The 26315-nt window shown below is 48.7% G+C and overlaps 1 protein-coding gene across 5 annotated transcripts in view; it reads right to left on the bottom strand.

The window, feature by feature from the left end:
• PHACTR3 (phosphatase and actin regulator 3) overlaps window positions 1-26315 on the bottom strand; it is a 238914-nt gene that overhangs the window by 174715 nt on the left and 37884 nt on the right. Inside the window, exon 1 of one of the 5 annotated variants that reach the window (XM_077335751.1) lies at window positions 23214-23270. The exons of the other annotated variants lie outside the window; for them this stretch is intronic. Coding sequence (XP_077191866.1) covers window positions 23214-23232 — 19 coding nt within the window. The 5' untranslated portion in view covers window positions 23233-23270. Of the gene's footprint in view, window positions 1-23213; window positions 23271-26315 lie in introns of those variants that run through there. 5 annotated transcript variants of the gene reach the window in all.

Genomic DNA, 26315 nt, shown 5'->3' with positions numbered 1-26315 from the left:
GTATGGCCCCTTCCAACTCTATGATTCTATGATTCTATGAAGACACAGTGCAGAAGTTTCCTAAGGGAAGAAAGAAACTGTGCTATTGTCATTATTCCTGCTTGTTCATTCATAAGGAAAGGCCATAGCTCAGGTAAGGGGCCCTGGACAAGAGCCACAGACGTAGGTGGGATCAGACTGGAGGAAGGGCTCAGATGTGCTGAGAGGAGGGGTCTGATGCTGCTGTCTTGGGGGTCGGCTGACCCTCTCGAGGATGGTGAGCCAGCCTCTGCATCACCGCCCCATCTCCCACCTGAGTTGATTCCCTGACAGCCATCCTGTAATGTGTGCACCATTCCAGGAGGACAGTTTGGGTACATCCTCTTACTTCCGTTCCATAATTGAAATGCTGGATGATTTCCACAGTGAGAAAGCTCTCTTGGCAAAGGAAAGATCCCGAAACGTCTACTTTTCAGCGACTGACAACAGGAAAAGAGGAGGAGAAGATTGGGACAATGATTCAAGGGCATCTCCTTTGAGAGTCGTGTGGTTGATTGGATGCATTTGGGGAGGGGGGCTGAATTCAGTATTGTTTCTGCCGCCAGAAAATCTGCAGAGATGTGCCACATTGTGCTACATGCCAGTTGCAGAATCCACATGGATTCATTTCTGCAAAACATCTGGTTTCAGGCCAGCTTTACTTACAAGAGTGTCTATATCAGCCTAGCTCCCTTGAGTCCTGTCCTACATGGTTGAGCAATCTATGGGAAAACTTCAACCACTTGCATGTTTCTTCCTATGATGCAATCCTAGCCAGAGGGCATCATATCGAAGAGAACCAGATTCCACGAGGTATGGTTACCAGTAACAAGGAATTGGGGGTGGAAACTTGCTATTACAACACTCAAAACAATGGCATACCCTGGACTCAACAAGGACATGGGTTTTTAAAATCTCACTATGCATGCTAACCTCATTCAACTCTTCTATCTACATTCCTAGCAATCCCCTCTTCTTTTTTATTTTATTTGGGACAATGTGTGTCCTCAGCCTCCCTCCTACAACCATCATTGCAGATTCTCCCACCCACGGGGCCATCAGTAAGCGTCGATTTATTGTTCTCCCCGATGTTCTATTGTTCATAATGTTATAGTTATTACTGTATTATTATAAACTGAGTTATTTGTATTGTTCCTGTTTGATGTAAACTGCCCTGAGCCTTCGGGGAGGGCGGTATTTAATAAACAAACAAATAAATAAATAAATGTGATGTTAGTAATATGTAATGCAATTTCAAATTTAACATTCCCATCTCAGGAAAAAATAACTTGCCAGCAATTTGTCACTTGCAGGGCTGATTCCACGCTTGGGTGGAGATGGATGGGGCCAGCAACAACTGGGCAAATGTCTGCCATTAATTACTAATGTGGAGAGTTTTATTTCCCTAATGCGTTTGTGAACTACAACTGAACTAAAAAAAGACCGATGATGTGTTTGAGCAAAGAATTATCATTATGGCATCATGTGGCTAAATTTGGATGCTATGACACTAGTTTACTAATGTGCCACAATTTACTTTTGCCTTGTATCTGTATGCTCATGGTCCTTGTTCCATTTAGTCTGAGGAAGAGAGCATGCACTCGAAAGCTCACGCCTTGAATAAATCTTTGTTGGTCTTAAGAAGAAGGAGAAGGAGAAGGAGAAGGAGAAGGAGAAGGAGAAGGAGAAGGAGAAGGAGAAGGAGAAGGAGAGTTGGTTCTTAAAAGGTGCTATTGGACTCATCTTTTGTGGATAAGGCACAGATCCATAGCGTTTTGAGGTTTAAGAGGAATAATCTTTACTGGAAAGATTATACAGAATATATATCAAATTCATTTGCAATGCACCAAAGCTTAAAAGTAGTTACAAAGAAAGCACACTATAAACCCCTATGGCTGGCTTTGCATGCAGGACTACAGGCCCACACATCAGCAGATGGAGGGAGCTGAGAGCTTAATGGAGGATTGCTTCCTAATTGCTTTAAGCCTTTCAGGCCTACTCTTGTCCCTGCTCTGGATCACCCAGAAATTACAGCTGGTACAAAATGCATCTGCTGGGCTCCTCACTAGGATGACTTGGGGGAGGCGGGCATATCCAGCCTGTGCTGAGGTAGTTACATTGGCTTTCAATCGAGTGCCAGATCTGATTAAAAATATTGGTCCTGACCTTTAAGGCCATACGCAGTCTGGGCTCTGTATACTTGGGGGACTGTCTCACTCCTTATGCCCCATGAGGGTTGTTGCATTCTGCAGTGGCAAATAGACTAGAGGTCCCTGGGCCATGCAAACTCTGCCTGGCCTCAACCAGGGCCACGGCAGAAAATGACCTGGCTCTGGCTTGATGGAATGAGCTCCTGAAATGGCTAAGGCCCCTGCAGGAACTGTCAGAGTTCTGCAGGGCATGCAAAATGGAGCTCTTCCTCTGGGCCTTTGGTTGAGACCAGGCTGGAGGAGGAGAAGGAAGATCTGGACCCTCCTCGGAAATGCCATATTCCATCTTCCTGGGCATACGGTTGGGTGGTGGGGGCCAGGGGATGGGCATGCTGGGGCGGGTGTGGAAGGAGGCAAGGGGAGTGGGAGGAGAACATGGGATGGTTTTTAAAAAATTGTTTTGTTTTTATGTTGTGATCCGCCATGAGCCAGCTGTGCTGAGAATGACAGGATATAAATGTGAACAATAAATAAAACAAAGGGATCTACCAGCCATGCGGTTGGAAAATTCTGCCTCTCGTGTCTGCAGTTCCAAAAGTCAACATCTGGTGTCACTAGTGAGTTCATAAGTGCAGCTTAACAGTTTAACAGTTTAGCAATAACAACCCTTCAGGGTTGATTTCAGCAAATTCCTTGCCAGTTTGGTGTAGAGAGCCAGTTTGGAGTAGTGGTTAGGAGTGTGGACTTCTAATATGGCATGCCGGGTTCGATTCTGCACTCCCCCCATGCAGCCAGCTGGGTGACCTTGGGCTCGCCACAGTACTGATAAAGCTGTTCTGACCAAGCAGGAATATCAGGGCTCTCTCAGCCTCACCCACCTCACAGGGTGTCTGTTGTGGGGAGAGGAAAGGGAAGGCGACTGTAAGCTGCTTTGAGACTCCTTCGGGTAGAGAAAAGCGGCATATAAGAACCAACTCTTCTTCTTCTTCTTCCTCTTCTTCTTCTGCTTCTTCTTCTTCTTCTATTGAAATTCCAACACAGGTGTTGGGGAAGGGAAAGCCTTGCACTACATGAGATTCTGAAGAACCATTGTCCATCAAAGGAGATAGTCCTGACCTAGATGGATCAATACTCTGACTCAGGATAAGGAACTTTCTTAGATGTTTCCATGAGCATTTTATAAAAATAGAATAGAAACTGCATCGAATAAAAATAGAACAGAAATTGCACAGAATAACAGCAAAGCAGGCAGACATTCTACCAAAAACAAAACGCAAAACTGCTAGGGCTTCCAAACCTGCACTTGGGGAGGATGATCTACCACCTTAATCTCCCATTCCTGGGGGGGTGGGGGGAGTAAAGAAAAAACTGATTGCTGGTGTGAGCATCATGACATCATGTGAAGGGAAAACCTGTTTTTGCGGATCGGTTTCAGGAGTGCTGCAAATTGTCAACGACGTTGTGCATAACGGCAAATCAGTAGCGATTTCAATTGGCAACCATTGTGCAATTTTGAAGGAGTGCGGAATGGCCCCTGGAATCAACAGTGATTGCTCTAGTTATCATTCTGAACTCTATGGCTTTATCAGAGAGTTTCTGGAAATTCCTAGGAGTACAGCTGTGAAGTGGCTTCTACCATACAGTAACGACCTTATGAATTAACCTCCTCCAAAACAGCCTTACTCGGATCTTGCAAACAAGTGCGTGCCCATATAAAAAGAAACAAAATAAAACCCCACTCTACCATGACATGTTCTGGGTGATCTGGGGGGATTCATTCTCTCACAGTCTAACCTACCTCAAAGGGTTGTTGTGAGTATGGGAAGGGACAACAGGGTGTGCTGCCCTGAACTTCTGGAAAGAACAGCAGGATCAGAAGGCACAGACAGATAGAACTACATCTTTCCCCCCAGGCTTTTGTCTTTTTCTTTTTGTTCATTTTGCAAGGATCATTGAACCAAAAAACTGCTGAGAATCCCCAGCCCGAACAAGGTGAAATTGGCATCGGCCAGAGCTAGGCTTTTCTCAGCTTTGGCCCTAGCCTGGTGGAACACTGCCAGAAGAGATCAGGGCCCTGAGGGACCTTCACCAGTTCCACAGGGCCCGCAAGACAGGGCTGTTCTACCAGGCATATGGTCAGGGCCCTGGCAGACCCCCAAGAAATGCTGTCCTCACTACCATGATTTGAGAGTAGATTGTTTTAAAGAATAGACCCTCCCCCACCCCCCAAATCAAAACCTGATTTAGTTGTGGTCTATATAAGCAGAATGGTTTGATTGTAGTTATGCTGGTTTCAAGAGCCTCTTGTGGCACAGAGTGGTAAGGCAGCAGACATGCAAGTCTGAAAGCTTTGCCCATGAGGCTGGGAGTTCGATCCCAGCAGCCGGCTCAGGGTTAACTCAGCCTGCCATGAAAACGCTAGAGGGCATCACCCCAAGGGTCAGACATGACCCAGTGCTTGCACAGGGGATTCCTTTACCTTTACTTTTATGCTGGTTTCAAGATCTGATAGATTGTTTGCTAAATGTTGTTACCTGCCCTGAATGAAGGCAAGGTGGGTTATTAAAATAAAGACTAATGATTCTGATGATTAAAATCCACCCGCATGCATCTGCATGGCACTAGATCCATACACCGAACCAAGGTGTGGAAATGCCACATTCTGCCATGGCCCCATCTGTCTTGGCCAGCCGGCTCCCTGCTCCAAGGCAGGCCTCACCACGTCAGCAAAGATGGATTGCATAACCACTTAATACGTGACTCGGAGAAGACCGAATCCATCGCCACAGTCGGAGAGCCCGTTGTCAAAATACCGTCTGTAACTAGATGTTCATGTTATTTATCACCGGCCCCAGAGGACTTCAGGAATAGCCAACGGCTAGGCTTGACTAAGCACAAGACTCATAAGACATGCCAAAGAGATTTTGCCTTTGCTTGTGTTCCCCAGAATCTGGACGGCACCTGCCTTGTTCTCTCAAATATTGGTCAACCTGAAATTCCAGTGGCACCGTATCTGAACATACTCCAGGCACAATAAATTAGAAAAACAAAGAACCCAAGAATTAACATTGATTGTCTCATGGATCACCCTTCCATGGAATATGATAGAATTCAGGGGTAGTCAAACTGCGGCCCTCCAGATGTCCATGGACTACAATTCCCAGAAGCCCCTGCCAGCGAATGCTGGCAGGGGCTTCTGGGAATTGTAGTCCATGGACATCTGGAGGGCCGCAGTTTGACTACCCCTGTGATAGATGCTTTGAAGGCCATGCTCATATGCTGCTATCACTCTAAAGGGGGGGAGGGGACCTTTTGCAAACTCCAAGGACTAGTTGGCTTAACCCAAGAGGGGCGGAGTTAGTGAATGATGTTAGCAAGGGTTGCTGAGTGGTGGCTGGAGGTCTCCAGTGAGTACAACTGGTCTCCCAGAGAAGAGAAGAAGGAGTCTCAAAGCGTCTTGTAATCACTTTGCCTTCCCCTCCCCACAGCAGACAAGCTGTGAGGGAGGTGAGGCTGAGAGAACTGAGAGAGCTCTATGGAACTGTGATGGGCCCAAGATCACCCAGCTGGCTGCTTGTGGAGGAGTGGGGAATCAAGTCTGGTTCTCCAGATTAAAAGCCACCCGTCTTTATCGCTACACCATTCTGGCTGTCAGCAGGTTATCAAAAACAACTTTTGTGCTAATAGTAATATAATAATATCACCTTGAATGTCTTCCACTTTCATCCTACCTCTCCTTGCTGATTGTGGAGACAAGGCCCAAATTTGTACTGTCTGGATAGTTTTAGCCCAGACCCAGTAACGCATAGCATTTTCAAATCTGGCTTTAAAAAAACCTTTGAGACAAATGTGTGTATGTGTATGTGTGTGGGGGGGGGGGCTTTTTTCCTCTTACCTATCCATGATATTTATCCTCCCCCCTCCAGATTCCACAGCTGAAAACTGGCTCCCTTAAATTCAGGTGCAGATATTCCTGTTTATACTCTCTTGTTCGCTGGATCTACAGTCACCAAATATCATCAAAGGGGGAAGGGGGGGGGGGAGATGAGACAGGAGGAGCTATAAATAGAACTACAAGGCAATTTCAGTACATGAAAAGATGGGAGACATCACATCTATTTCTGGTCCTCCCTCAAACAGCATCTACTGCTCCATTATCAAGGGGATGCTGAGATACCGTTCAGAAATGTAAATAACACTGGAGTGTTATGGAGACTCTCTCTCTCTCTCTCTCTCTCTCTCCCCCTCCCTCTCCCTCTCCCTCTCCCTCTCTGTTTCTCCCTCTCCCTCTCTGTTTCTCCCTCCCTCTCCCTCTCTCTCTCCCTCTCTTTCACCCTCTCTCCCCCTCTCTTTCCCTCTCTCTCCCCGTCCCTCCCTCCATGTGCGTGTGCAAGTTCTGCCTATAGCAATTGTGTCTGGGATTCCAAGCAAGAAACGATACCTTCGAAATACCAGAAAGCATGTTCAGGGTTCTTGTTTTTAAATGCAATACCTATTTGGGTATGTTGGTAGACGTAGAGTAGCCCAATCTGATCAGATCTTGGACCCTATGCAGAGAGACCATCAAGGACAACTCTGTAGAGGCAGGCAGTGGACAGCCACCTCTGCTCAGTCACTTGTGCTGAAAACCCCGTGGGGATGGCATATGTTAGCTGCAGCTTGATGCCACTTTGCACAATATCTGTTTTATGGACACCATTCAAAAAAGCTATACACAAAACACGCAACACGCTAAAAGGTGACAAGCAAAACCCAGACAGATCAAGGAATTAAAATACCATTGATACAGCTTAAGACTTGCTCAGATTTCGCCTGATTCTGCACAATTCTAGACAGAAGAGACCAGACAGTCTTGGCAGGAGTTTGATCTTTCTTTTCCAACAGGGCTTTGCATTTTATGTGCGATTCCAGTAAAACCCCAAAGTGGATTTCTCAAAAAGTTTCATCCACAATGAAAACCTGGTGAATATATCATTCTCCTTGGGCTGGTATGTTCCAGTTCTTCAATCTGGAAACAATATCTCCGTATCAATCTAAGTAGAATCACTGTAGAAAATCTGGAATATGCAAAGGTGCAGAATTCTGCTTCCTCTGTCTTTCTGTAGACTCCTCAGACCAAAGAGCAATACCCCAACCCTTAAGAAACATCTGCAGAATATCGTAAGAAGGCCAAACAGATCAATTAGGCTCGTTCAGAAGCACGCAGCAAACCCTGCCGATATGAAATAACTGGTTCATCCATTACCAGAATCATAGAATCATAGAATTATAGAATCATAGAGTTGGAAGGGGCCATACAGGCCATCTAGTCCAACCCCCTGCTCAACGCGGGATCAGCCCTAAGCATCCTAAAGCATCCAAGAAAAGTGTGTATCCAACCTTTGCTTGAAGACTGCCAGTGAGGGGGAGCTCACCACCTCCTTAGGCAGCCTATTCCACTGCTGAACTACTCTGACTGTGAAAAAACCTTTTCCTGATATCTAGCCTATATCGTTGTACTTGAAGTTTAAACCCATTACTGCGTGTCCTCTCCTCTGCAGCCAGCAGAAACAGCATCCTGCCCTCCTCCAAGTGACAACCTTTCAAATACTTAAAGAGGGCTATCATGTCCCCTCTCAACCTCCTTTTCTCCAGGCTGAACATTCCCAAGTCCCTCAACCTATCTTCATAGGGCTTGGTCCCTTGGCCCCAGATCATCTTTGTCGCTCTCCTCTGTACCCTTTCAATTTTATGTACGTCTTTCTTGAAGCGAGGCCTCCAGAACTGCGCACAGTACTCCAGGTGTGGTCATCTTATTGTCATCTTATTGTACGTCATCTTATTGTACATCAAAACTTCTTTGAGCCTCCCCCTTTGGGTCATAGAAACTGAACAACGTACAAATAAACAAAATACCTCCCTTTGTTGAGGCTGACAGAGATGAATTAGACCTCTGCAAGTAGTGGGCACCAAATAGGGTCAGCAAACTCTTGAAGGGGTAGGGGTGCCAGGCCCCAGATGGGACCTGGGGATCCCCTAGATTTACAGCTCATCTCCAGGTGACGGAGAACAAATCCCCTGGAGAAAATGGCTTCTTTGGATGGTGGATTCCATACGTAGGGTTGATTGGTTCAGCTCGGTTTGGCCACCTCGGCAACCACCCAAGCCCGAGGCAGCCGAAGCGAGCCAAACCGCTCAACCCTATGCAATATATTCCACAGAAGTCCCTCCCCCCTCCCAAATCCCACCCACTCCCAGTTCCACTCCCAAAGTCTCCAGGTATTTCCCAACCCGGAGCTGGCAATCCTAAAATTGAACTTGGACACTTCCTGGAATTAGAGATGATCTCCAGAGTACAGAGAAATTGGCTGTTCTGGTGGGGTTGACTCCATAACATTCTACCCTCTGCTTCCCAAACCCTGCCCTCTTCAGGCTCCTCCCCCAAACTCTCCAGGTATTTCCCAACCCTAAAGGCCGGGGAATTTCATTTCATTTCTGCTCCAGTCACTTATGCAAGACAACCAGCTTCAACTCTTATTTATATCCTCAGGAGGATGCCTCCGATTCCCCCATCAAAGCACTTGTTGCCAAGGCAACTGCTGGGCGACTGACTCGTGTGTTGAACAGCACAATCGCTTGTCCCACAATCCCATTTCAGGGAGGCTTCTGTGACTGTCCCCCTCCTGGGACTGACCCTTGGGGGGAATGAAAAGTAATATCTGGGGAGAATCACAAGAGTACATTTCCTTCTCCTTCTCCTTCTCCTTTCACTGACAGGATGTCTGCTACTGCATTCGGTTATAGGAGCAAGAGAAACAAGATACTATAGAAGTCAGGTTGCCAGTCTCCAGGCAAGGCCTGGAGATCTCCTAGAATGGCTGCTTCGGAGGGTGGACTCCATAGCACTACACCCCACTGAGATCTGCCCCCTCCTCCAACATTCGCTGTACCCCCAAACCTCCAGGAATTTCCCAAGCCAGAATTGGCAACCCTAGAGGACTGTTAGTGCTATCCTTAATAGAATTACTCCAGACTGTTTGTAGAACAGTACCTGCTAGATATCAGAGGGGAAATTCACAGTCAAATTTGTTCAGCAATGGAATTGGATGCCTAAGGAGGTGGGGAGCTCCCCCTCACTGGCAGTCTGCAAGCAGCGGCTGGACAAATCCTTATGTCGGTTGCTTTAGACTGGTCCTGCATTGAGCAGGGGGTTGGCCTAGATGGCCAATAGGGTACCTTCCAGATCTGGGATTCTATGACTCTAGAGATGGACTATCACCATGCAGCAGCAGCAGCAGCAGCAGCAGCAGCAGCAGCAGCAGAAGAAGAAGAAGAAGAAGAAGAAGAAGAAGAAGAAGAAGAAGAAGAAGAAGAAGAAGAAGAAGAAGAAGAAGATATGCCATGTTTCTCTATATCCGAAGGAGGCTCAAAGTGGCTTCCAATCGCCTTATCTTTCCTCTTCCTACAACAGACACCATGTGAGGGAGGGGAGGCTGAGAGAGCCCTGAAATTACTGAAGAAGAAGTTGGTTCTTATATGCCGCTTTTCTCTACCCGAAGGAGTCTCAAAGCAGCTTACAGTTGCCTTCCCTTTCCTCTCCCCACAACAGACACCCTGTGAGGGAGGTGGGGCTGAAAGAGTCTTGATATTCCTGCTCAGTCAGAACAGCTTGATCAGTGCCATGGGGAGCCCAAGGTCACCCAGCTGGCTGCATATGGGGGAGTGCAGAATCAAACCCGGTTCGCCAGATTAGAAGTCCACAGTCCTAACCACTGCACCAAGCTTAGCAACCTGTCGGTGGTTGAACAATGGCAACAGATCATTTAGGTCCAAAGATGCCTCAGGTAGGGTGGCCAAGTCCCTCATAGCTGCAGGTAGGGGACCGGGGGTGGGAGGGGTGCATTCCAGGAGTGGGGAGGAGTGCTGAAAATTAATACAAGATGCTGATGTCACCCAGAAGTGATGTTGGTACTTTGGTGGCATCAGGGCGATGCTCTGGCTTTGGGGCAGAAACTCTATGGTAGAATTAACTTCTTAAAATAGAGTTCTGCCCAAAAGAGCAGAGCATCCCCCCAACATCACCAAAATGCCTGTTTTACATCCAGGTGGTGCAGCTTTCTTCTGTGCTTGGTAAGTTCCCCCATTTTCTGAGAGCCCCAAACTTGGGGGGGGGTTCAACCTGGGGATCCCCAGGTGCCAACTGGGGACTGGCAAGAGGGATACCAGTCCCAGGGGAATCCTCTGGGGCTCCCCCAGTTTTACAGCTCATCTCAAGGTGACAGAGATCAGTTCCCCTTGAGAAAATGGTTGGAGGGTGGACTCCATCACGTTACGCTCCACTGAGGTCCCTCAACATCCTAAATCCACTCCCAGCTCCGTCCCCAAAGCCTCCAGGTATTTCCCAACCCAGAGCTGGCAACTCTAACTGGCAACCCTAGGCCCAGGTCACCCAGACCTCAAAAGTTAAGCAGAGTCAGTCCTAGTTAGCACTTAGGATGGGGAGCTACCAATGAAGTCTGAGGTCACTAGGCAGAGGCAAGCAAGAGGTCTTGAAAACCCTGTGGAGATACCATGACTCAGTTGGGGCTCAACGACAATTTAGGCACACATGGTTTGTTTTCAGATGGTCTCATGGCTTCATCCAAGGTCCCTTCCTGGTCCTAATGAGGTCTTCACCACCTTGTGAACAGTCAGTCATTCCCTTGGATCGATGCTGAAAGCCCAGATGGGCAAAGATTTTGAGTACTGGCGGAAGGCCACAACCCTCCAAGCAGCCTGTTAACACTCCCCTAATGGATACCCTGAAATACTTTGGCTGCCTCATGAGAAGGAAGGACTCCCTGGAGAAGAGCCTAATGCTGGGAGCGATCGAGGGCAAAAGAAGAAGGGGACGACAGAGAATGCGGTGGCTGGATGGAGACCCTGAAGCAGTCAGTGCGAGCTTAAACGGACTCCGGGGAATGGTAGAAGACAGGAAGGCCTGGAGGATCATTGTCCATGGGGTCGCGATGGGTCGGACACAACTTCGCACCTAACAACAACAACGGATACCCTCCTGCACAAAATCGACTCAACATGGCTACGAAAGCGTCAAGCCACGGAGGTAGTTTAAATGCTTTGTGGAGGACAAGCTCTTCCCAGTTCTGACCAGGTCTGTATTTATAGGAATTGATAGGCATTGCTCTAAGCAGGAACAGAGCAATTTCCGGTTTCCTGCTGCCTAGCATTTTGCTTCCAAGAATAGCCCACAACAGGTTATTCAGAATAAAAGTGCATGCCCACGAGAGGCGGTTACATAATAGGAGGTTATATGGATGGGGAGGGACGCATGCAAGCGCCACATTCATTGCGATCAAGGCTGCAATTGAGACCACTTATGACACAATGGCCTCCAGAATGCCAGGGTTTTACAAGGCACAACACTGCCAGCTCGGTTGGATTTTGTTCCATCTGCGTCTGCTCTTGAATTGCGGATTCTGTGCATTAAGTTGACTGGCCTAGGAGCGTAAATCCAAACCATTGCACCGTTGGGCATTGAACCAGCAGCAGGCTCTGGGGAAGGTTTTGTAGGGGGGGGGTTGCCAGTTATATAGTCAGTTATAAATGGAGGGGAAGGCAAGCTGCTGCAGACATAGGGAGACCCCATAGAGCAGCCTTTTGCAAACTGCTGACCGTGGAGGAGCACCTGAAGATGAAGAAGAAGAGTTGGTTCTTATATGCCGCTTTTCTCTACCCGAAGGAGGCTCAAAGTGGCTTACAATTGCCTTCCCTTTCCTCTCCCCACAACAGACACCCTGTGAGTTGGGTGAGGCTGAGAGAGCCCTGATATTACTGCTCAGTCAGAACAGTTTTATCAGCTCCGCGGCAAGCCCAAGGTCACCCAGCTGGCTGCATGTGGGGGAGTGCGGAATCGAACCCGGCATGCCAGATGAGAAGTCCGCACTCCTAACCACTACAGCAAATTGACTCTGATAGAATTGTTCAGGCTTCAAGGAGCCCCTGATGTGATGTCAGCTGGCCACACCTCCCTGCCACACCCCTGGAAGTGACATATCACTGGAAGTGACATCACCACCCGCATTAACAGGGTCGCGACCCAGTGGCAGGCAACGGCAAGCCACTTCTGAGCATCTCTTGCCTTGAAATGTCTGGGCAGGCTGCAACATGACCACACTTTTCTCCACTATGTTGAACATAGAAAACAAACACATAAGATGGATCAAGAGTATCTTGCGCATCTCAGCGGAAGAACTGTGATCCGTGAACTTCAGGAGGAGCACCCTGCAAAGTCATAGTGCTAGTAGAATAAGACTGGCTTGTATAATGAGAAGGAGACGGACAGGCCACACCCAGCACACCGGCTTCCAATCACCTCTCCTATCACAAGCCATACAGCAGCAGGGCTTATCCTTCACCTCGCTTCCACTAGCTGCCCTTGGCGGTTTCTCTTCCATCTCTATCGCCCATCACTCTCTTGTGATCCAGCCTCCTTGCGATTCTGCAGTCTATCATTTCTCAAGAGGACTCCATCACTGCAGTGCCTGGCAGTCTGTCCCATTTTATAAAGACAAGAATACTCCAAGGTGTGGCATGGCTTTAGTTGTAAATAAATCATCGCTTTAATGACTTCATGAGCAAATGTTGATTTAAAAGCACCAGCTAATCTCATGCCCTAATAATTTCTAACTGCCATGGGTGAAAAAGGATGGGAGCCTTTCAGTCACAGCGCCCAGCTTCTTCGAAAATACAGTCCCATTTTGAATCCGATTCCTGGTTTAAAAAATGCCAGGGCTGTCCATTATTTCAGCGCTTTGTGGCTACCACTGGAATTCCAACTTCTCGCCTGCTTCCATCCCTGTCTGCAGGGGAATCTCAGAAGCGGCCCGATATATTATTGATATGGAGAAGGGAGAATTTGTGCCTGCATCAAATAGACTCTGTCAAGCAGCATTTCTATTATTCAAAGCCTGGTGAACTAGAAAAGCCGTCTCGGTGCTCTGTCCGTGTGGCATCCTGCAAGACAAGTACGAGAGCTCCAAGAATCCACAAATCCAGCACCCAGATTGCCGGAGCTAACCGCCCTTCTCCTCTGACACAAGCCCTTGACGGACATCCAGCACAAATGTCCTCTCTTCATAAGGTTGCCAATCTTCACGTGAGAGCCAAAAAATATTAAATGGGATCCACAGTGTATAATATACAGAAGGGGGGGGGAATCCACTGTGTAAAGACAGCACAATAAGAATTTGTACAATATAGAGAAAATCTTTATCCAGTGCTTTGAAAGCACGGACAAAACGTATTAATGCTACAAGGATATTTTTTTAGGAATGCCACTGGACATTCCAAATCTAAAGGAGGAACTGGTAAGTCTTGTGTTTTGCTTGTGGATGCTTTGGTGGACCCCAAGAAATGCTTTTGTGCCTAGTGCCTAGAGGCCTAATATTCACATCCTACTGAGTTTCTTCAGAGTATGATTGCAGTTTGACGGCTCCTGGACATATAAAAGACTGTAAGGAAGGTACAACCTAGGGTGCTGCCCTAATAAGAAGAGGATCTCCTACTTTTTGAAGTGATCTCCAGACTACAAAGATAGAATCATAGAATTCTAGAGTTGGGAGAGGTCCTACAGGCTATCTAGTCCCACCCCCTGCTCAGTGCAGGATCAGCCTCTAGCATCCAGGAGAAGGATCTGTTCAGCTGCTACTTGAAGACCACCAGTGAGGGGGAGCTCCCCACCTCCTTAGGCAGCCCATTCCCCTGCTGAACTAGACTCATAGAATCCTAGAGTTGGAAGGGGTCACACAGGCCATCTAGTCCCACCCCCTGCTCAATGCAGGATCAGCCTCTAGCATCCAGGAGAAGGATCTGTCCAGCCATTGCTTGAAGATGGCCAGTGAGGGGGAGATCCCCACCTCCTTAGGCAGCCCATCCCACTGCTGAACTGGACTCCTAGAATCCTAGAGTGGGAAGGGGCCATGTAGGCCATCTAGCCCAGCTCCCTGCTCATACAGGATCAGCCTCGAGCATCCAGGATAATGATCTGCTGCTTGAAGACTGCCAGGAAGGAGGAGCTCACCACCTCTTTAGGCAGCCCAACAGGAGCCTTTCCCTGCTGCCAACAGGAACTGCTCCCTGGCCTCCTCCAAGTGACAACCTTTCAAATACTTCAGGAGAGCAATGACATCCCCTCTCAACCTGCTCTTCTCCTGGCTGAACATTCCTAAGTCCTTCGGCCTTTCCTCACAGGGCTTGGTCCCCAGGCCCTGGATCATCTCGTCGCTCTCACTTCCCCAGTTGAAAATGACTGCTTTGGAGGGTGGAATCTACAGCACTGTACCCTGTTGAGGCCGCTCCCTGCCTTCTCCAGCCTTCACAAATCCCCAGGTATTTTCCAACCCAGAGCTGGAAACCCTAAAAAAGGTAAAGGTAAAGGTAAAGGTATCTCCTGTGCAAGCACCGAGTCATGTCTGACCCTTGGAGTGACGCCCTCCAGCGTTTTCATGGCAGACTCAATGCGGGGTGGTTTGCCAGTGCCTTCCCCAGTCATTACCGTTTCACCCCCCAGCAAGCTGGGTACTCATTTTACTGACCTCAGAAGGATGGAAGGCTGAGTCAGCCTTGAGCCGGCTGCTGGGATTGAACTCCCAGCCTCATGGGCAGAGCTTTCAGACGGCTGCCTTACCACTCTGCGCCACAAGAGGCTCTGGAAAACCCTATCCCTCCCTTTAAGTGAGAACTTCAGGCAGCTGGGAGAAGGGGGAGAGTCTTTCACTAGGCCAAGTGCAAGAGACAAGTTTCTCCTCTTTCCCTGAATTGCCTGATGCATGTAGAAATATTGAGAGAAGGAAAAGAAAGGGCAAGTGATGGAGTTCTAGGGCCGCCACCCTCCAGGCGGAGTGATCAAAGAGGAAAATGGTGTGTCTCAACAGTCAGTACTGGGGAGTGGGTTCAGGTCCCCCCCCCTTCCTCTGGTTCCAGGCTTAGAGATCAGCTTGGATCCACTGGTTGATCCACCTTGAATTGTTCCATCTTTTTATATCCAGCTTTGCAACTCTGGCTTCCCAGCCCATACTGGGTCAGCTGCTTATGAGGTCTAGATAAGCTTTGACATTAATCCGCCATCTTGTTTTTATGTCCTTGTTTTTTTTTTTAATTGGCAATTTATTATGCTTGGGATTTTAATTGACTGTTTTATGAGGAGTTGTTTTATTGCATGTTGTGAACCGCGAGACGGCAAGCCCGAGAGCTGCGGTAAACAAATATAATTATAAATAAGTAAATTCCAATTAGATAGATAGATAGATAGATAGATAGATAGATAGATAGATAGATAGATAGGTAGGTAGGTAGGTAGGTAGGTAGGTAGGTAGGTAGGTAGGTAGGTAGGTAGGTAGGTAGGTAGGTAGGTAGGTAGGTAGGTAGGGAGAGAGAGAGAGAGAGAGAGAGAGAGAGAGATTCCAGCTATGGCCAACCCATGGTCTTCCAGACCAAATTGGCCAGGCACACAGGGGCTCATGGGAATTGCAGTTCATGGACATCAGGACTGCAGTTTGGCCACCCCTAGACCACATCCTGACTTGTGGAGAAGGAATAACAAAATGATTCTCGGGACCAGGAAGGAGAGCCTTGACATATCCTCTGTCCTATTCACACTTCCTTTTTGCGTCTTCCTTCAGCGGGATGCATTATTTATTTACAGGGGCATGTGGCGATACAGCTGCTACGTGCTTTAAGGATTTCTCTCAAATGTGCACTGCTCAGCCAAGGCTGACTCCGTTCTAGAATTAGGCAGCACTTTCTCATTAACTACAGAGTAAGAAATAGAACGAGGGTCTTTGCTCCCTCCCCAGCTGCTATTTTCAAGAGGAGGGGGTTAATCTTCTCAATAAAATGCCACTTCTCAAGTTGTGCCCTGCCTTTCAGAACTTTCCTGCTCCTGAGGTCCATGTTGGAAAGGTTTACTCAGATGAGAAAAGGCAAAACCACAGGTAGAGGTGTCATATTCAAAGGCTGGTTGGAAGACCTGGCAGAAAGGCTGAGGGAGGAGGCAGATGAGGAGAACAGGGTTGCCATCCTCAAGATGGGGCCAGGAGATCTCCTGGAATGACCACTGCAGTCTATGGCACTATCCCAGCCTTTCTCAACTTTTTTACCCTTGAGAAACCCCTGAAACATTCTTCAGGCTCTGAGAAACCCCAGAAGTGGCAGATGGTGCAGAATATGGTTGGGAAGCAGAGCTGTGGACACGCCCATCCAGGGCTCCTCCCCTTCCCATCCCCTCCAGGCCCATTATTGGCCATGGGGAAGGAGGTCACCATGACCATATATGGTCATACCACCCGATAAATGTTTAACAATTTTCTAAAAACATTAATTAATTCCCACCCATCCAGGAAACACTTCCAGGGCCGTCAAGGAACCCCAGAGTTTCATGAAACCCTGCTTGAGAAAGCCTGTCTTATACCCTGCCGAGGTCCCTTCCCTCTCCAAATCTCACCTGCCCCAACCTCCACTCCCAGATCAAACAGGTATTTTTCAACCCAGAGCTGGCAATCTTATATTTCTACAGGCACACACCTGAATCTCCCATTGCCTCAGTTAACATGCAAAGTTTGATATCATAGAGCAGCAATTTGCAGCCTGTCCTTCTACAGCCAAGTGTAGCTTAGTAAGAGCGCCATGTGTAGCTCACTGCCACTACTGCAAACTTCCTGCCGGGGTCTGGAATTACAACAAATCTCCAGACAGCAGTTTGCCTGGAGGGGAGGCCAAAGGAATCTCAAAGAGTTGGCAATTGCATTTCTCTTCTTCGCCCCATAACAGGCACCTGTAAGGTAGGTGGGGCTGAGAGAGCCCTGAGAGAACTGTGACTATCCAAGGGCCCCCAGCTGTTTGCTCCCAACCACTACATCAACCTGACACTCAGACAGCAGACAACACCAGCTTCAGAGAGGGGACTACATGGGATCCCATCCTGGCTCAGCTCTCTTTTCCCCCTAAATTCTGCCATCTCCTATGCTCAAATCTTCACACATTTCTCAATCTATGGAGAAGCCATAGAGTCTTCTGTGATTCCTAGAGCTACCCATTCTTACTTCCTGGTTGTACTCGGAACTGATTTACTGGCACAGAGGCTTGGGAGTGTTTTTATTTTTCTCCCACGGCTAGACTGAGTGGTGGTGGGCAACCATGGTGATCAACCTGACGCCTCCTTCCGTTGTGGAAGACCGGGCAATCTGGGCACAGACGCTGGCTTCTCGTAGGAAGCAACTACACCTCCTATTCCTTCCATAAGCACAATGTAGCAAACCCCTTTCTTGTTTACCGCTAGTTTAAGGAGTCACCCAATTTCCACTGAACCAAGTCCATATACCACAGTGGGCCACATGCTCCCTGCTGCTCCCAGCAAATGCTGCCCCCCAACCCACATTCCTAGACCACAGCCTCAAAGTATGAGTTGCTGAGTTAAAATCCTAAAGGTCTCTCATCCTTAAGGATGACCTGTTATTCTCGACAAATTTCACTTCTCGAATCATCTGAATTGAAGCACTGACAGCCATCAATGGAAAAGGGCTGACGCTGACCCTAAAGTGAAAGGACAAGAACCTGAGAATCATAGGGACCTCCAGGGTCATCTAGTCCAGTGGTCCCCAACCCCCGGTCCAGGGACCGGAACCGGGCCGCGGACCAGTTGGTACCAGGCCGCAGCTCCTCCTCATCCTCCTCCCCAGCTTCTGTCTTGGGGGTGCCCTGCCACTCTGCTGCCAGCTCACCTTTGGTGCTCTTCAGTGGCCGTCATGGCAGGGGCTCCCCTTTGGAGTGGCACTGCGCAGCTGCTGCTGGCATCACCCCCCTCCCCAGCGGGTGGCGGGAAGTCAGGGGTGCCGGCGGGGAAAAAAGTGAAACAGGGGCTCAAGCGGTGGTAGCGACGTCCCTTGGCAAAAGAGTATCCCCGCCCCCAGGCCTCAGTAAAATTCTCAAGAGTTGACCGGTCCCCGGTGATAAAAAGGTTGGGGACACTGATCTAGTCCAACCCCCTACATAATGCAGGCACTCACAGCTACCTGCCCACTCACAGTGACCCCAATTGCATGCCTAGATGATGCTCCCTGCCTTCAAAAAAGCCCAGAATCCCTAGCCAGCTTGGCCTGGGGGAAATTCACCTATTATCCCACAGTGGCAATCAGCAATTCTCTGGGTATGCAAGGAAAAGCCACAAGAGACAAACACTGGCACATCTTTTCCTGCCCCCCAACACTCACAATCTGCCTAAGTTCATAAAATCAGCATTTCAGGCTATCTAGCCTTTGCTTAAACACTTCCAAAGAAGGAGGACCCACCACCTCCTGAAGAAGCCTGTTCCACTGAGGAACCACTCTAACTGCCAGGAACTTTTCCCGGATGTTTAGGCAAAGAACCTTCCCTGCAAACGTTTTCCAGCTCTGTTCCGATCTGAAACGTGAAGCCAATGGTTTCTACAGCGTCCCCTGAAAGAGTTAACCTCCCTTCCTAAAGATCCATTAAAGATTTCTTTGCAAGAATGCAAAGAAGTCTCTATGGGTCACTGGAGACCATTAGGAAACAATTCATAACGCATTTATGAAGGGAGACAAAGGGCAACCACATAAAAGCACAATCGAGCCGCTCATCATTCTTGTCTTGGGTACCCCAGAGTCTTCCGTGCTGTTCCTTTCCACATCAGCCCTTTGTTTCCTAATGAGCATCGGCGGGAATAAACTACTTATCATTGTGCCGGAGATCCGAGCCGGTTTGCATAGCCTGTCGGACAGCTCCAATGCCTTCGTCTGGAAGAGCGAGAATTTGTGGTTGGAAGCCCCTACCGCTTCCATATGCTTCCCCAGTCAATGGAATGTGTTTGATATGGCTTGTGTTTATTTTGTAGGCTTGTCAAGGTACCATATTGCCCGCAGGCAAGCCCAGACAGACAGACTGTCACCAGTGACCACCATCTGTCCTTCCTTCCCACATCTATGGACCCATGCCGCCATAATCGGTTGCAGACTGGTTCCCGTGCGTGGAGACACATGCCACGCATTATGATAGGAATGGAAAGACATGCAGATGGGGATTCGCTGAGCCCATGGTTTACAATGTTGCCAGGGATCTGCAGGGTCTACTGATTGGCTCCCAACCATTCTTCCTTGAGGCTACAGCAATCAAACACCAGAAGCCTGTGGAAGGAGGTGGTGAGCTGCCTCTCACTGGCAGACTTCAAACAGTTACTTATCCTGGATTATTTAGGCTGATCGTGCCTTGAGGAAAGGATGGACTAGATGGCCTGTATGGAAGATGAAAGAGGTAGAGAAACTGGAGTGTGTCCAGAGGAGGGCTACGAAGAGGGTGAGTGGTTTGTAGACCAAGTCGTATGAAGGAAGGTTGAGCTAGTTCAATTTATTTAGCCTGGAGAGAAGATGAATAAAAAGTGATATGATAACCATCTTCAAGTACTTGAAGGGCTGTCATAGAGAAGATCAGCAGAGTTGTTTTCTGTTTCCCCAGAGGGTTGGACCAGAACCAATGGGTTGAAATTAATTCAAAAGAATATACGGCTAAACTTCCGGAAGAAGTTCCTGACAGTTGGAGCAGTTCCTCAGTGGAACAGGCTTCCTCAGGAGGTGTTGGGTTCTCCTTCTTTGGAAGTTTTTCAGCAGAGGCTAGATAGTTATCTCATAGAAATGCTGATTTTTATGAACTTAGGCAGATTGTGAGTGGGTGAGCAGGAAAGGATGTGCCAGTGTTTGTCTCTTGTGGCCCTTCCTTGCATACCCAGGGAATTGCTGATTGCCACTGTGGAATGGTTGGTGAATTTCCTCCAGGCCAGACTGAATTCTGGAGATTTTTGGTGTGTCAGGGGGGGATCACTTGGGCATGGAACTGGGGTCACTGTGGGCAGGCAGGTAGTTGTGAGTTCCTTCACTGAGCAGGGTGGTTGGACTAGATGACCTTGGAGGTGCCTTCCCACTCTATGATTCTCAGATGAAATCTCAATTGAACTCACAAACTTTGAAAACTGTTTCATTGCAAAACTTCTTTGTCTTATCGTGTAAGAAGGGGGACGTTGTAGGTAGCTGGCATCATCAAGTTCTTTTGTCATCTAGATCAGGGGTAGTCAACCTGTGGTCCTCCAGATGTTCATGGACTACAATTCCCATGAGCCCCTGCCAGCATTGTAGATTAGATTAATCAGCTTGCTGACTAACCTACCAAACGGCAGAATAATGAGATCTGAATCCATGGCTACTGCCTATTGAACATTCCCCCATGTGGAATGACAGGGTAATCCTAGGCAGAGTTCTATCTTACTGAGCACACTGACTTCAATCAGGACCGAAGGAAGCAACTCTGCTTTGGATGCCGTGGCCCTTGAGTCAACACAGAGGTGAAAATGGTGTGAGAATTATTGCCTTGTGGTTTCTTTTCACTCTGTTACTTGGTTATGGAGACCCAACGAGGGCAAAAATTAGACTACAGTCCTTGCAAACTCTGAGGGATGGTGATAATCATCTCAGAAAAAAATAAAAAATAAAATTGGCCCTGCTCAGAGCATTCTGCTGTCTGTGCATTACTGGAGGGCCATGGAAAGAAAGGGTAAGGGAAAAGTTCATCTGCTATATTCGTATGGAGCTTTGGTTGTAGATTTGCTTGCTTGCTTCATTCTGATCCATTCCTTCTCAGCCGTAGCGACGCCCAACATTCTCCACTTCTCCACTGCATCTTTACAACAACCTTGTGAGGTAGGTTAGGCTGAGGAAGAATGGCTGGCCCAAGGTTCCAGAGTAACTTCCCAGCTGGTCTCCAGGCTACAAATTCCCAAAAGAAGGCTGAGTCTATGGCATCCCAAGAGATCACAGGCCACCAACCCTATTTATATCCCACTGAGGTTGCCATTTAACCTCTAGGCTCCACCCCAACTCTCCAGAAATTACCCAACCCAAAGTTGGCAACTCGACTGGGAGTGCCCCAGGCTTCCCTCTGGTACCACCTCCCACTTAGATATCAATGAAATGCTGCAAAAAGCCATCATTGTGACTTTTAAAATATTTTTTGTCTATTGGGGGAATTTATTTTCTGCCTTCCCCCATACAGAACTGAAAAGAACACTTTCAGATTTTGTCAGGTTGGGTGGAATATGCTGGTTATAAATTCATCCTTGAAGCAGTGGTTGTGTAGTGCATAGGTAGTCAACCTGTGGTCCTCCAGATCTCCAAGGACTACAATTCCCATGAGACCCTGCCAGCATTTTCTGGCAGGGGCTCATGGGAATTGTAGTCCATGCACATCTGGAGGACCACAGGTAGTGTACTCAGGAATGGTTTATCCATGTAGCCCTGAGTATGCTACGGGTCTTGTGCGTCCAGGGACCCTGCACTATGCCTTCTCTTCCATGGATCAGGACCATAGCCTCTCTTCTCCTCCCTTTCCCCTCTTTAAGGACCCTTGGAATGTCAGCCCTTTCCACTGCCCTCCGTCTGGCTGCTCCCACTAAAACAGTACTCTGCTAGGGCCCACACAAATCCTTAAATTGGCTCTGGGGCTACACACCCCGCAGATCCTTAAACCACTCCTGAGTGTACTCTTAACATGGCATAGTTGTTAAGAGTGCCAAACTCTGTTCTGGAGATTCGGGTTTGATTCCCCACTCCAGCCATCTGGGTGACCTTGGGCCAGTGATGGTTCTCTCAGAGCTCTCTCAGCCTCACCTGCCTCTCAGGGCATCTGTTTGGGGGGGGGAGAAAGGGAAGGCAATCATAAGCCTCTTTGAGACTCCTCCAGACAGTGAAAAGCAGGGTACAACAATCAACTCCCCTCCTCCTTCTCCTTCTTCGCTGCTGCCGATGTATTTTACAGTTGCTGTTCTATGGCATCTGCAGCATGTGTCATGCTGCTCTGTGTTTTTATCTTCGGAGCCCACGGTTCGAAGGAAAAAAAAACGGGACAGATGCTTGGAAATCAGTACATCACAGTCTTTCCAAGGAACGGGGCAGCATGGCGCAGCCTGAATTGATTCACCACAAAAGAGCACACAGGGGCCATCCTAATCAGGCCTGCTCAGGATCCTATTCACATCTTGACAGCCCACCAGAAAGGGTTCTTCAGGTTGGGTGGCCAGAGAGCCACATGACCAAGTGGGGCCATATCCAGTTAGGGCAGCGAGAAGGGATGCTTTAGGCTGTTTAAAAATTTCTCCATCTTTGGAAATTTTTAAACAGAGACCGGATAGCCATCTGACGGAGAGGCTGACTCTGTGAAGACTCAAGGGGGTGGCAGGTGACAGTGGGTGAGTGATAGGGTTGGGAGTGTCCTGCATAGTGCAGGGGGTTGGACTAGATGACCCATGAGGTCCCTTCCAACTCTGTTATTCCATGATTCTATAGGAGGACCCTGTGTTGGACTAGATGGCCTGTGTGGCCCCTTCCAACTCTTTGATTTTAGGATAAAATGGAGTTGGGGAGATCCATGGTTCGGAGATGGATGAGGGTTTTTTGAAATGTGATAAATAGACCGAACCATGTCCCAAATCTCACTGTGGTTAAACAGCTGGATTCCAGGAGATGCTGGGGGCCGCCTAACAACTTCACCAGGAAGGAAATCCAAGACAAAGGTCTACCTTAGGAGAAGCACAAGAATATTTACTGAGGAATGTCCAAGGGGTTCCCAGGAGATGAAGGACACCTCTCGGTAGGGTATCTAAACTCCATCCACCCAGATGTACCTCCCCACTGAGACCAGGTGGAAATGAAGACACGCCAATGCAAATCTAGATCTCATTTAGAAAGGACTGGCCCCAGCCAGCAAAGAACCCTGTTCCCCAAAGACAGCATAATTTTAAAAAAAGAAAGAAAAAGATCGCTGGCACATCAGTGCAACATGCACATCCCCGGCTACTGTGAGCAAGTGCCACGGTGATAGAAATCCCGAAATAGAAGCCACCTCCCCCTAGCCTGCCCCCCCCCCAAGACACCCAGGACCTGCTGCAGTGGCTCCATGTCCAAGCAGACTCAACAGTGACGGACTTTGCTCGCCCATCCCCCCGTTACTCACCCCAAGCGCCGCTTCTCATCCAGAGCGCGCCGAAGACAGCAGAGAGGGACACAGACGGTTCACCCCCCCCCCCCTTGCAGGTTTCCTCGGTGCCACCCCTGCTTCCCCCCCCCCTCCTTCTTCTCCTGTCCTTTCAAAACTCTCCCCACACCGACATCTCTCTGGAGAAGTCTAGACAGAGTCTATTTACATGGTAGACAATGGCTGGACACATGTCTTCTTTTAGGCAGGGAAGAAGGGGATTAAAAAAAGCCCTCCCAAGACACGCACACACATCTTATCCTAGCAGCTGCCCAGCTGGTGTGTGCGGCAATGCATTCAGTGCAGTGATTTCATGCGGGCTTACGAATCCGGGTTGCGTTCCCTGCCAGCCTCCACCTAACAACGCTCTGCCAAGCGACATGCGCTCCCCGCCCCATGCCTCCACCGCAAGTCCCTTTTCCTCCCCTCAAAAAAGCTTTTTTTATTTATCCAGAAGCCCTTTTTTGGATCGGAGAGGTGGGCGGAACAGGAGAAAGGGAGGAAACAAAAGGTAGCAGAAAGGCCTGGAGCATCAGCTTGGAGCTCAACCCCAGATCGCTCCGGAAAAGGCAGGCCCTTCTGGCGTCTCTCCCAGCTTCCCTGCCCCTGCGATCCCTCATGCAGGGAGCCAGAGAGTCCCTTCTCCCAAGGCTGAGCTTTGTTTATGGAGCTCCGTCAGCAAACCGGAGCAGTCACGGGGTGGAACAGGACAATCGACTTTGAAAGTGGATTGAAAGTCCATTGCCTGGCAGGGTGGGAGTTCGGGCTAAACCAATACACTCAAACGTGCTGGTGTGAAAAGGCCGCAACTTTATTAACCACAACCTTGTGAGGATTGGCATGGCAGAGGATTAGGTGCCGGAGCAGTCAGCCGACTGCCCTGTTTTTCCCCGGCGACATCTTAAACCCCTCCCGTTTTAATTCCCATCTGGGAATGCGGGTTCTCCAGCTGCTGCCCCTTCCTGTCCAGGGAAGTGTCCCACCCTGGATGCCAGAGGAGGAGCCAACCTCTTCTGGACCCATCCAGGGCCACCTGGCTCTGTGAAATCCGTGCCTCGCCCAGCCAGGCTTGGCACCGGCTCACAGACTGCCGCCTCTTTAAAGAGGCCCCTATCCTGGGGAGTAGGCCATGCAGGACGTACTAGCTCCCAAACCGGCTCCACCCGAAAGTTGTGACAAATAATCAGAAAGAACAGCATAATACCCTTGACCCCACACTAGTCAACCTGCGCATGCAACAGCCCACCGTCAAAACAACAGGGATGGAGGGTGGAGATCCCAGCCACGTCCCAGCCGAAAAGCGCAGGTAGAGCAACCCCTTTGGCCAATGACAGAGCCACGCGTGTGTGCTCCGGCTCTCCCCCCCACCCCGTGCATTTCTCCCGCCCACCCCACCCATCGCAGCAATGGCGGCCTCGGCTCAAGCCAAGCTGCAAATTATCCAATCTGTGCATAACTGGTCCCTGTCTGCAAAGCTGCAGCATCAGTAGAACGACCTCATTACAACAGAGCCGATGCCTATATGATACCTTCTGCCTATATTGTTGAGAAAAAATATTAATCTTCAAATTAAGAACAAAGGAGCAATCAGGAAAACAGGTGAGCCCAATACCCAGGACCCTGTTCTGCTTGTTTCAGAAATTCCTTATTTCGGTTTGGACTCTTAGAGGAATAGACAGTTCTGATAGAAGAAGAAGAGTTGGTTCTTATATGCCACTTTTCCCTACCCGAAGGAGGCTCAAAGCGGCTTACAGTCGCCTTCCCATTCCTCTCCCCACAACAGACACCCTGTGAGGGAGGTGAGGCTGAGAGAGCCCTGATATTACTGAAGAAGAAGAAGAAGAAGAAGAAGAAGAAGAAGAAGAAGAAGAAGAAGAAGAAGAAGAAGAAGAAGAAGAAGAAGAAGAAGAAGAAGAGTTGGTTCTTATATGCCGCTTTTCCTACCCGAAGGAGGCTCAAAGTGGCTTACAGTCGCCTTCCCTTTCCTCTCCCCACAACAGACACCCTGTGAGGGAGGTGAGGCTGAGAGAGCCCTGATATCACTGCTTGGCCAGAACAGTTTTATCAGTGCCGTGGCGAGCCCAAGGTCACCCAGCTGGTTGCATGTGGGGGAGTGCAGAATCGAACCTGGCATGCCAGATTAGAAGTCCGCACTCCTAACCACTACACCAAACTGGCTCACCAAATTGTTACGTTTTCCAAAGCTGCAGTAGGAAAGTCTACCTTTTCTGTAATTAAACGCAGCTATCCTCTCACCCTCTTGCCCTCCTCTCCTCCAAGCTACCCACAACCAGCTCTCCCAGCCTCTCCTCCTAAGCTGTGGATCCCAACCCCTCACCCGTCCCAGTGGCCTTTCTCTGAACATACCTCCAGCGTTTCGGTAGCCTTCTTGAACTGTGGCGCCCAGAACTGGACACAGTATTCAGGCACAAACACTCAAGGTGTGTCGTTAAGGCATTTTTCATACATTCATGCAAGGTGGTGCTTCACCTCCATCAGAATGTTCCTTTCTTTCCTCAGGCAGTCGTAGAATCATAGAATCATAGAATAATAGAGTTGGAAGGTACCTCATGGGTCATCTAGTCCAACCCCCTACACCATGCAGGACACTCACAACCACAACCCTGACGTTTGTTTCCCTCCCAGCTGCCTCTGTAGCCATCTTGGCACATCAGATAGCATTCATGAATAGGGCTGTCAAGTCCCGGTTGGGAAACTCCTGGAGATTTGGGGATGGGGTCTGGGGAAATGCAGGGTTTGTGAAAGAGAGGGACCCCCTGCAGGCTATAAGGGGATTCAGTTCTGGTTGAAACGTCATGGCTCACCGTAACTAAGGGGTTTGTAAAAATTGACACAGGGTCCTTCCTTTCAGAGCCCCCAATCTCTAGTCAGAAGAATTCCTCTAATCCAACTGGAGGTCAACATTAAGCAAGAAGCAAAGTCCTAGCCTTCAGAGTTTTTAAGAATCACAATCAAAACAACCAATGATGTTCCTAGGCAACATCTAGTTTCATTGTTGGGCTTCCTCAGTTACAAACTCTCCCACCTGTGCTTTCTCCCATTTATCTCTGCCATATGCAT

Source organism: Paroedura picta, chromosome 4 (genome assembly GCF_049243985.1).
Source record: "Paroedura picta isolate Pp20150507F chromosome 4, Ppicta_v3.0, whole genome shotgun sequence".
NCBI lineage: Eukaryota > Metazoa > Chordata > Lepidosauria > Squamata > Gekkonidae > Paroedura > Paroedura picta.
The sequence above is the reverse complement of the archived record's forward strand: the minus strand, read 5'-3'. Positions and strand labels throughout refer to the sequence as shown.